Genomic DNA, 12,464 nt, shown 5'->3' on the forward strand with positions numbered 1-12,464 from the left:
CGTTCTTCCTGGTACTCAGACTTATGCGAATATAAATAATTCACGTGATTATTAAACAATCGTCCGATTTTATATTCGTGAAAAAATTAATTTTTCTTTTGACAGTGAATGTAATATTGAACAAAAGTGAATTCGGTTTAACTTTTAATATCGGATATGATTCTGTATGTTAATTAGATGAGGAAAAATCGAGGCAGAATAAGAAAGAACATAGATATCACGTTTACCAATAATTTTTCAACTTGAAATATTTAAAATAATTGTCTATCTGAAATTAGTTTTCCAATCTTTTTTTCTCATCACAAGAAGATATCGCACGTAGCGAAGAATTTAATTAAACAATAGATATATTCCACTTCTCTCGCGAGTTTGTATTGGACGAAAAGACAAGTTGCTTTTATCTAAATTAGAGAGTTTGCGTTGCAAAATAATGATTCGTCGAGGATGAAGAACTTTTTACCCGTTTCTTCTTTGCCGTTTTTCCGTCTCAGAAGCTTGACGTACCATCACTTTTTCCTCATTTTGTTCCTGTTTCGTCCCTATTGTTCTTCCAATTTTCTTTCTCTTCTTTGTTTCCTGCGCTCGTTTTTTTTCGTTTCCTCTCGCGGTCAAGTATTTCTTTACACGTGAAAATTTTTTAAATATCGCGAATACTAATTTCGAAAGAAACGTTTCGATCAAAAATCACAGATCTCTCAGATTACTGATACATAATTACAGGATTTTGACAGAGGGTAAATAATTTCCCGGACGGATGCTCGAAACATGTTCATTAGAGGAACGACACACGTATGCAAATACCATCGATACCGTGTACGCCTTTGAACATTTCCTTCTAATTCAATATCGCGGAGATTATATATTATATCGCTTCACTTTGGGGAACAAAAAGTTCACATCAAAACATAAACGTGAGAATTTGAAAATCAATTTTTGCGATTATGGATATTGATCAAAAGCTTAAAAAGAAACGAAGAGTACCATTAAGAAACGTATATCCATCTATTAAAAAAGTGAAATGTTTGGAAATATTTCCTATAACAATTCGAAAAATCATAGTCGTGAAGTTAATCCAAAGTTCGAGACAATACGAACGAGTCCATCATTTCTTTGTGTAACAACTTTGTGTTACCACTCCCGCATTTAACTTATCCAATATTAATTTGGCCAGCATCCAATTGCGAAAGAATCATGCACCAATTGGTACGAGTTGCTTGGAATTGGCCAAGGTGGAAATAATTCGAGCGACTCGATCCAATGCATTGTTGTCCCGTCGATGTACTGTTTGAAGTACAGAAATATAGAAAAGTATTTTATAAACGACTTCAAACAGAAAACGTTACATCGAAAACGTATTTATCAAATGATCGTAATTCCTTTTTTCTTTTATCGAATTTATGGGATCATTTATCTTTCCACACACCTCCTCCTCCTCCTCCTCCTCCTCTTCTTGTATTATTAATTCGACAAAGGATCGAGCAGATGAGAAGTTTAAACTTCTTCTTAAAAGATTTCATCTGTTCTTACGGCAAGATCTTCTCTCTGGAACTGGAGGATCTTTCTTCGAATAATAATGGACGACGTTGACGGGATCATCTTTTCCATTTCCTTTCCAGCGTACACCTAATTATCCAAATATAGGAGAAAGTTTCCGCGAAACACGCTTCCTCGACTCGGCCATCTTGAAGATGCTCGCAATTCTCACACAAGTCCGAAAGTTCTCTGGTCGAATCGGCGGGGACCATCCTGAGGAGTTTTGGCGGCGCGTGAAGCACCCCGCAGAAAGAAGGGAAAACTGTTGACCCGCTTCGTGACGAGGCAGCAATTACTCTAATGATCGTAGCCGGTTTCGTTTCTCTTCTTCCCATCCTCATCGTTTCGCTCAGAAACGTTTTAATTGCCGTAATCGGTTCAGATGGCTAAGATGAGACTGCGCGCAGAGATGATGCTCGCATCCCTTCCTTATTTCTGACACAATTTTTCAGAATTCTCATCTAACTTTTCTTTCTTGTCTTCTTTCTTCCACTCAATCGTGTTGTCGTTTTAATTAGTTAATTAATTCGCCGATTAAGAAGAGAGGAAGCGAAAGGATATTTTTTGAATTTATGATTAAATTAAATCGGTTGTTTCGTCTATAGAAGCTGCTTTTTTTAAAATTAGGAATATCACATTTTTGCAAAGCTGTTAAGGAAAATATTCGAAAAATTTCAGAAATGTTTTCGATAGAGAATCGTGATCCAAATATTAAGATCACTATTTCCTTTTTCTCATTGTTTCCCGTACAAACGAGTGGTTCAGCTTGGAAGCGTTTAATCGAGAAACTGGTCAGAATGAATTTCTCCCTTTGACGAGCGGTGGCCATAAAATCAATTCAATTCCTTCCGAAGATCGATCCAAAGATCTTTGTTCAACTCTGTAGAAACCGGCAATTAACGTTGCCCAAGGAAGATTTCTCTTCACGGAAGAATTTTATGTTTATTCGACTCGATTTCTTCTCAATTCCCCAATCTCTAGTTTTTTTTTCCTTTCTTAATTTCTCCAATGAAGGAAAGAAAATATCTCGAAGAAAATTTTTTAATTTACCAGATATTTCTCCAGATTGTACTTTTATAAATCGTAATGTCTTTTTTTCTTTCATTCCCGCTTATCGTTTTCCAACATTTTTTTTTATTTAACTTTTCCTCGATCGAACGAATCGAAGCAATATAAAATCAGAAAAAAAGTTGTTTCTTCCTCTTCCTCACCGTCCACCATTTTGCTTCTTCGCGTTGCTTCTTTTACATTTTTAAATCTTCAGTCTCGCGGAAATCTGTCGAAGTCATTCATTTTTTTCGACGTAGAAAACGCTTATCTTCCTTCCAATTCAACTATTTTTGCTTCCAGAATTTCTTTCTATTTCCGTTTCTCTTAATTTTTGCTAGATTAATAATTTCTTCTGATACATTCCTGGATATAAATGTATACACGTGTATTTAATTTTGAACGAATATTTTTGATTGAGAAATGAAATGCATGTAATAAACATAAACAAAAATTTCTACCAACTTTTAAATTTAACACGAAACACTAACGATTCATCTTTTATGTTGACTCTATCCATTTATCCCAAGGCCAGAAAATTGTTTAAAAATCAACGCGTTACGTTGGTAAAAACTTCGAAGATCCTCACCACTAGAACCAAGCCATCCTTTCATTACTTTTCTATAAGATTTTTTTTACAAAAAAAAAAAAAAAAAAGGCCGCTATTTTCCTCAACAAAAACTCGTATTCCTTTTTCTCTTAATCCCAAAAGCGAAATAAAAGAAGCAAATTCAAGGATGTTCCACGGAGAAAAAATATTAAGAAGGGAAAAATTCAGTGATAAATGGTGAGTATAATAAAAATGCTCGAGAGATCAAGAAAAAAAAGTGCTCGAAATGAGCAATCAAATAAGAAATTCGATCGATTTATTAAATTTCTCCGCCATCTTATTAAATTTCTATACTAGCGCCGCTTTGATCTCGTTGTAAGAAGTTGGAATTTATCGCGAATCGGGATCTTTGGAAAAAGTAAATCTTCCCGTGCATCGTGTTTATTCTCCTTCTCGTGTTTTTCCAATTCACTCCTCCTTTGCTTCCTTCTTTTCCCCGCCTATTTGATTCCAAGGCTTCGATTTCTCTCCCGAATTTACCCGCTTCTTTACTCCGTTTTCTTCGTTTATCGACGAACCTGCAGGATTCAGGATTGAGTGAGAAACAAGAACATCGTTTTCGTTTTATATTTCTTCGTGCTTGTTTCGAGGAACAGGGAGGAGGGATCTTCTGGAGCCAACGCTCGAGAAATCGAATTAGCAATATCAGAAATTCTGCAGGCAACTGTGGAAAACAGACTTGAAATTTTACCTTCTTCTTCTTTAATCTTTAAAATTTTTGTTATTTGAATTTATTAATGCTCGATGCAAAAAATATATACATGTGCATTCATAAGGGACGATGTAATTTTAATTTAATTCTTTTATTTGAACTTTTTAAAATTATTTTTAATATTGAATGAGGTAGACATTTCTACAAATAAATGATGATACACGTAATTTGGCGAGTAATGTTTCTTCTCGGATTACCTACTATTATATTTCTTCTTCCATATAATGAGATTATTCTCCCTCGTAGTAACGTTACATTCGTCTCAAGAGTTTAATTAATATGTAGAAATACGGTTTATGAATTTAGAATCTGTGCTACATTGTACGTGTTTCCACCTGCTCGAAGATCAATATGAGCCACCAGTTTCTGCCTGCCCATCAATATTCCAAGATGCACCCAATTGCGGAAACACCGATATCCTATACTATACGAGTAGCAATTATTCAATCACAATTATTTCTACCTTAAAATTTTCAATCGGAGAAGAGGAATAATTTACAAAAAGACACTTCTTCTTCTCTACAAATCCACAACGTTACACGAGACATCGTTGTCGTTTCACGAATGAATTTTTCATCGAATATTGTCCTCTCCCATATTTTTCGATCGATCCAGAGAGACAGATTCAGAATTTCAGAATTTCAAAGTTCGAACTCTCGTTCTCGATCCTTCTTCGCACGAAAAGGAAAAAAAAAAGAAAACAAGAAAACATCCGTCCAATTAACCGAATTCAAGCGAGGAGTAAGAATTCATCCAGAGATTTCGCGAAGGAAAAGACGAAAGAAAATAACGGATAGGGCGGCGGTCGAGGTAGCTGCGCGAGTAGATACACGAATTGCACACACAGGTGAATAGGCCGCAAGGATTGCACGTGTGCGCTGCACCCGGTGCTGCACTTCCCTGTACGTTGAACTATCGATCGTTTCGGAGCGGGCCTTGCACCCTCGCCACCCTCCTCTCTCTTCTGTACCACACCATGTCTGGACTTCTGCACCGCTCTTTCATTCGCCGCCTCCGATCCTCTATCGCTTTCCTTTCCTCTCTTTTCTCCCTTTCTCCCCCGTTCGACGATTTACGAATACCGTCAAATTATGGGGGAAGTCGTTTGTTTAATCGATGTTGATTAAACCAGTGATTCGTTTCTCGCTTCCTCGTTTTCTGTTCGAAATCGATAGTGTGTTAATTGGAGAAAAAGATTCGTTGAAGGAACGTTGAGAATGTAGGTTAGCGTGAATTGTTTTTAAACAGCGTTTGAAATATTATCATGTATAACAGGGATTTTTAGAAATGGTTGCTTTGCGAACTTAAGTGAGTTCTGCAGTTGTATCCAATAATGAAGATTTGTGAAGGGAATATTTTATTTTTTTTAAAAATATAATCGCACTTATAATCCGACATTACGAAATACATTAAATTTCATTAAAGCTTTAATTCTATCAGAGCATTCCTTTGAAGGTTTCCATTGAAGGAATATTTTACCATATTTCGACACAAATTTTTTTCTTGCATTTCTTCAATTATTCACCATTATTTCCTTTCCGTTTCCGCCAAGATATTACGGTTTCTGTTCCAATTGATTTTCTTTGTTGCTTCGTTTTCGAGTTTGAGAAAATAAAATTATTTTCACCGTGTGTGTGTGTCGATCCTTTGATACGCCTTTTTGTACAGGGACGATAATCGAAATGTTCAAACGCAGACCCGTGACACCGTTAGCGTTTGCTTATTCTCCTCCATTTATTCTTTTTTCCACCTCTTTTAGAGTCGGAGGAAAATAAACTTCGTTTCGCGAGAACGTTATAGCTTTCCATTTTTTTAATTTTCCCTCTTTGCGCTCGACACTTTCGTCATATCATGCTTTTGTTGCACTTTTGAAAGGATGTAAATTTTTTAAATTTATCCACGAAAAAAAACATATTTCGAATTATTAATCACATATCTTCGATTTCAATTCATACTCGCGAAGAAATTAATACGCGGGATATAATTTATCGTGGAATAAATTTTAATTAATCTTTAATAATATTCTAGAATGGAAATTGATACGTTTATTAATTTCTGCTCGTTTCTTTAATTAATTGAATAATAATAAAATATTTATGCAAAATATTTACACCGAGAATCGACGAATCTTTTTACCCTTGATTTAAAATTCAAAAAAAGAAGAAAATTCTCTCTCTTCCCCCCTCACCTATTCGAAATAATAAACTTCGAAAATTGTCCCTAAAGATTCTTACGTCAGCCAGTTCTATTCTACGAGCGATGCCACGATGTTCACGGCGAACAAAGGAGGAGAGGGGGGGCGAAAACAATCGCGAAGTGTCTAAAGTTGTCGGGCGGAATTACGCGACCAATATCGTCCGATGTCTCATCGATCTCGAAAGTTTGCAAATTGCTTCGAGCAGCCCTTTAGTTTCTCCTTCTCTACCGCCTCCCCTCCTGAATCCAGCGGAGTACACGAGACGAGAGTCGTAAAAGTACACGAGGCGGTCGATCGATCGAGTCGAACTGCGGTTGATCCGATCGAAATTCGTGCGCAAAAAAGACGTTCGGATTTCTCCGACGTAAAACGTGATTGTTTGTGCCATATTTTTGAAAAAGATGGAAAAACCCGTTCGTCGATCGGATGCTTGCGGGGCAGGTACGATGAATTTTTGAAATTAATTTATGATTCTTAATTTATTGCAATTTTATTGGAAGATTGATTCTAGAGAATAGAAAAAAATTGATGTAGAAAAATTGATGTTCAGGTTGTTTATATATATATATATTATAGATCGTAACTTAAATTGCTTACAACTTAATAAATAAGTTTCCTAATAAGCTACATCTCTATTTCACACCGGCTCGTGTATTATTTCTCCAGAACCGATCCTTCAAAAGATGTCCCGAAATAATTCACTTATATTTCGAAATATACTTGAACATTAATTCCAACATTAATTCTTCGAAAACAAAATGACGAGAGATTTCTCTTCCGAAAGGTCTCACCGTGCGTTTCTCCTGGTAAAACTTCTTTTATTTTTTTACTTATTTCAACAAAAAAAAAATAGAAAAATCCGAAAAGGAACAACTCCCTCTCTCCCTCTCCCCGAGCATCCGATCGCTCGAACTCGAATCCAAGCCCTTCCCAACCCACCCTCACCAAGTGTACCCCGAAAAAAGCGCGTGTCACGTGTGTGTCACATATTTTTTTTTTACACGGCACAGAGAAACCGCGCCGTTCACGGCAACGGTCCCCGGGGCCTCCTTTAGGTGGAGTATAAAACTCTTAAACTCTCTAAGGTATCAGTATCGTGTCACCTGTGATGGCGATCTTGCAGGACCACTTGCTTGTACCCTCAAGGACGATCTGTTCGGCCTGCTCGAGGCTGTCTATGTGCGTGTCCGGGTCGACTGAAAACGTCGTGCTGAAAAGAAGACAATGTCCTTCGTCATCTGATCGTCCTTCGACAACCTCTCGCTCCTCCCCCCGACCCTCTCTCTCCTTCTCGAGGGTCGAATACTCGAAGCTACGTGAAAAAACTTCGGTGAAAAGCTCGATCCCTTGGCTTCTTGGATTTTTAAATCGTACAAATTTTGCTCAATTTTTCTCGATCGCAGAGAGGGGTGTGTTGTAGCAGGTGTTCCAGCAGAGGCCGCCGAAGGACGTGGTGTGGCAGGACTGTCTCGAGAGTTGTCGTCGTGAAACGTGTCATCATCATCATCATCGTAGTCGTCCAGAAGCGGCGGCGATTCAGCCCGCGATTATCACAGCGATACAACAAGGATGAAGGATGAAGGAGGGACCGAGAAGAGAGCAACACAATAGCCCGGTCCCTCCCTGTTTTCGAGGGGAAAAGGGGGTTAATAATCATAGGCTAAATGAACTTATTCTGGCAATCGTCATGAAAGCGTAAGCGGTTTCCAATACTTTCAGATCACAACTTCCGGCATTGCAACGCTTGGTGTGAAGGCAGTCGCTTTTTCTCTCTCTCTCTTTTTTTTTCCTTTATGGCTAAAAACGATCACGTGCTTACTCGCTGAAGGAATTGCACAAGCGGGACGACGAGTAGCGCTCGCTGTTGCGGTATAAAGGCGAATTCGAGGGCGAAGGAAAGAGGACGGATGAAATATTTCGAGTATTTCGAGATGAATGAAATCGTGGTCGTAGATCGAAGAGCGAATAGAAGAGGAGAAGTGAACGATAATTGTGTGTTGGTTTTGAAATAGAGCGTTGGTCCAAGCGTGACGGTGAAAAGAATGTATACGTGAATGACGTTAGAGCTGAATTCTCACAGGTAAATAATAACAAAGAATTTGAAAGAGTTTCCTCTTCTTACGAGTTTATTTTGACAAAGCAATTGAACACGCGAATACTTGAATATTTTTGGGGCGGAGGAAACAGGAGATATTTGCGAAACAGGCGCATCGAAATGAATAAGTGGCCAGGATATTGCTTTTGGAAAGGAAGCCTTTTCGGATTAATCAGAGCTTGTAAGATCGAGAATAATTAACAGCAACTGTGATTCCCTTGTCGAGAAGATTGCTTTAAATATACTTTTCGAATTGCGAAAAAAAAATAAAAAATAAAAAATATAGTCCTTCTTTCTAAAATAAAAAAAAATATAATCGAAGATCGAGACAAAAAGATTTTTGAGGCAAAAGATTGGAAGAATAAATCCAAATTTCTACTCGATCGAGGCAATTCCTATAACGAAAAGTTTTCTCTGCTACATAACACCAAATTAAATTTATTATCAGAGTCTATATAAGTAATAAACTATTCGCATAAACTAACTTTGAGTTAGTATTCAGTCACGATGTGTCGGTTGCATTATTCAAACAAATACCATTCACACAATCCTAGACGCCACCACCTGTTAATCCTCGATGGAATTAGCACTAGATCTACTGTTCATCAATTCAGAATAAGAAAACTTGTTGCACCGTGTCTGTGTGGCTCATCGCCAATTTCGTATCCTCAAATTAGACGAACTGCTTCGTCTGTAAAATCTATGGGAATCGCGCAAGATTGATACATTTCGATGGAATGAGTTGAATTAATCAGCTTAAAACGAAGAAATAAGAATGGAAAGAATCGTCCAAGTTATCTCCTCTTGAGTTTGATAATCGTTATATTGGTTTTAGATAGTACAATTTTTTTTATAGAAGAGAAAATTGAAAAATTATTATACGAAAATTCCATGAATGAAATCAATCATAATGAATCTATATTGTTGATTCAGCGATTGGATAGTTAATTTTGTTGATTAAAATTACTTGATTTAATTAAACATTTAATATAATTGACATGATAACATTTATTAACCGGAATTAATTGGACTTTGAAATTGTTGATTATTTTATTACAATGATGTTATAATAAATATATCAAAGAGATGTGAATAAGTCAATATAAATTATTAGAATATTGTCAAAATATATAATTGAAAAATCTTTAGTTTTAAATAAAAATTTTTATTTTAACAATTAGTGAATACAATCATCATTATTATTTACAACCATTGTTAAACGAGCAATATCGATCAACATCTAGTATTAACGAGTATTACGATATAACCGAAATTAATTCTTTCTCTTTTACTGCCAATTTTTTTCTACTCTCAGTTAACAATGACAATAACATTTGATTGTTCTGGACGAGATTCGTTTTGTAAATTACGATTTTCATCGAAGTTAAGAGTTTCTTTTGTGTATCACGAAAGAAGAACCCTATCTACGTAGATGTCGTTGCATTGTTCCCGACTCAAGAAACTCTATACATTTCGTTACAATTACAAACTTTGAATAACTCAACAGTACATTATCTTAATTCTAACAATTTTTTTCTCGCAACCAAGAAGAATACTTCACCCTATTTCAAACAGAAGGAACAAATCTGACATTATTTAAACGATGCTGGCCGTGGAAATTTATAAATTTAAAAAAAAAATAAAAGCGAAACAATAAGAATTTTCACTTGAAATTTTTTCCAACTTTTGCGTTGACGCAAAATGATCTGATCTGAGATAATAAATTAATGATGACGAAATACCGAAATGACGATTCCAACTTCGTCCACTAATTCACAAGCATCAGACCCGTGCAGAGAGAATAATATTGAACAACGAAATTTCGATTGTTGCACGTGCAACAAATCCGGGATCACAGATTATTCCGGCGGTTGTTGCGGATCGTTTCCGATAAACGTCCGTATACCATAGAGGATACTGGTTAGGCGTTGGTTCACGTTGTCGGATATATAGTATAACGGGCTTAGCTTTGACAATGGCGCCGGTGCACAGTCGAGCCACAACAAGTTGCCGTGTGACCTTAATGGACTTTCGATTGAATTCCTCCGGAGCAGAGGGAGACAGACATCTCCCGTGATGGACAACCGCACACATGCGCGTATATATGTGTGTGTAAGAGACGCGTTTCGGTTCAGAACAAAATAAATGTCCGTTTACGTAATGATGATTGAGCGTGGAAAAAAAAGATTATTTTCGATCCTTCTGATAATTCGATTCTGATAATTGTTCGAGATTTTGGTCGGTGAAGAACAATGGGAGAAATCGGGCAATTTTTGTGGGTGAACAATTTTTCGAAAATATTCTTCTGGAAAGGGTAATTGTTTGTAAGAAAGGTATGCGTAACATTGGGACTATTTTAAATTTTTTATTTTTTTTGTTACAAAATATTTTTTATTAGTAATCGGGTAAAATTGGCCAATTTCTACCTTTGTCTTAATTTGCTATGTTCTCGATGGTAGATGGAATTTAATGATTGGGAGACTCGTCTGATATGTTGAATTTGCGAAAATTCGTTAGAGATAATCTAGCAAATACGTTCAAGAATATTACAACTATTACAACTAATTAGCATGAATAGGATTTACGTGAGCTTGTTGGAAACGATATTATACGTAGGATGCTTATAATATATCCTAATATATCTCTAATTACAACGATCCAGAGGTAATTGAATTTTTCAAATGGATACGATTAATAATTCATCTTTGCCTTGAATCTAATCTTTGCCCACGATGTATGTAATAAAATTTCCACGATAAAATAACTCAATATTGAATACAATATTGAAAATATTGTAATTGTAATTCTATTAAAATTAAGGAAAATTTAAACCGCTCTAAATTCCGAAGATAATAATTTCTGATTAACGAACGAAAGACCATTGGAAACGTGGAAGTTCGCTCTTTAAAACGCTTCTTCGTTTATCCCGATACGACTTCCGGTTCCCGAGATATCCCCGTGTAAAGAAAAAATAATTTTCAATCGTTTATCTTCGCTCTATCAAACTCTATTAAAATTAGAAAAAATTTGAATCGCTATAACTCCGAGGATAATGAATTTTAAACAACGAGTGAGAGATCATTGGAAATGGGGAATCTTTTTGAATTATTTCGATACGACTTCCGGTTCCCGAGATATCCCCGTGTAAAGAAAAGATAATTTTCAATCGTTTATCTTCGCTCTATCAAACTCTATTAAAATTAGAAAAAATTTGAATCGCTATAACTCCGAGGATAATGAATTTTAAACAACGAGTGAGAGATCATTGGAAACGGGGAATCTTCCTCTTCAAAACGCTTTTTGAATTATTTCGATACGACTTCCGGTTCCCGAGATATACGCGTGTAAAGAAAAAGGTAATTTTTAATCGTTTACCATCTCCGCCTTTGTTGCTTTCTCGCTCGACACCTCACTGACCTATCCCAAACTACAGAGCGATACACGCGATTCTTGGAAGAACGTAGTAAACACTTCCAGGAAAAGATATAGGTCACTGGGTCGCGGACCCATTCATGATCTCTGTGCTACGTTAAGCATCTTTGAATCGTCACATCTCGACAACCGATCGAGATATTGGGACGAAACAAAAAAGGATTTTAATTGCACGGTTTCCTCTATTCCGACCGGGTTTCGATAAAATTTTTCTCTTTTATACGAAAAGTCACAGATTTCCTTTTCGTGCGAACGCATACGTATTTACAATAACATTAGATCTATAATCACTCGAATACTTGTTTTTAGCAAAATAGGAAATTCTTACCCGTGCGATGTTTGACAAATTCAAATTACGATCTCGTATTTGAATCCGGCACGTAGCGAGGGCATGCAAATCGACTTACGAATTACACATTTCTCCGCGGAAATCCATATATACGAATAACTTTCGTTCCTTCGATCCTGAATCACAACATTTACATTTTTTCAATGAGGGGGTCGGGATAATCGAAAAAAGGAAGACACAAGAGGAGTGTGAGAAATGACTGCTCTCGAGAAGAACCACGAACTTTTCTTGGCCAACTCGATAAACTCCACGGAATCGCTCCTCCTTCTCCCCCGCCATTTTCTCGCCTCGAGAATCTGAATCCTCGCGAATCGACACCAAAATCTCGACCAAACAATTTTACGAACTTGTCGATTTTTTTTCCCCGTCTCGAGAACAGGGGGAGCCATTTCCGTGAAATGACAAAATGAAAGAAGAGAACTGAAGAGACAATAAGTTAAACGAACAGATCGAGAATATTTCACTGATGGATTACGATGTCGTTGCGTC

The 12,464-nt window shown here is 36.6% G+C and overlaps 1 protein-coding gene across 6 annotated transcripts in view; it reads right to left on the reverse strand.

The window, feature by feature from the left end:
• Positions 1-12,464, reverse strand: part of LOC108001507 (uncharacterized) — a 189,693-nt gene that overhangs the window by 19,002 nt on the left and 158,227 nt on the right. For 4 of the 6 annotated variants that reach the window (XM_062076192.1, XM_062076193.1, XM_028668338.2 and 1 more), the window contains one exon: positions 7,203-7,309. The exons of the other annotated variants lie outside the window; for them this stretch is intronic. In XM_062076192.1, the coding sequence (XP_061932176.1) occupies positions 7,203-7,309 (107 nt within the window). The remainder of the gene's footprint in view (positions 1-7,202; positions 7,310-12,464) is intronic. 6 annotated transcript variants of the gene reach the window in all.

Source organism: Apis cerana, linkage group LG6, assembly GCF_029169275.1.
Source record: "Apis cerana isolate GH-2021 linkage group LG6, AcerK_1.0, whole genome shotgun sequence".
Taxonomy (NCBI): Eukaryota; Metazoa; Arthropoda; class Insecta; order Hymenoptera; family Apidae; genus Apis; species Apis cerana.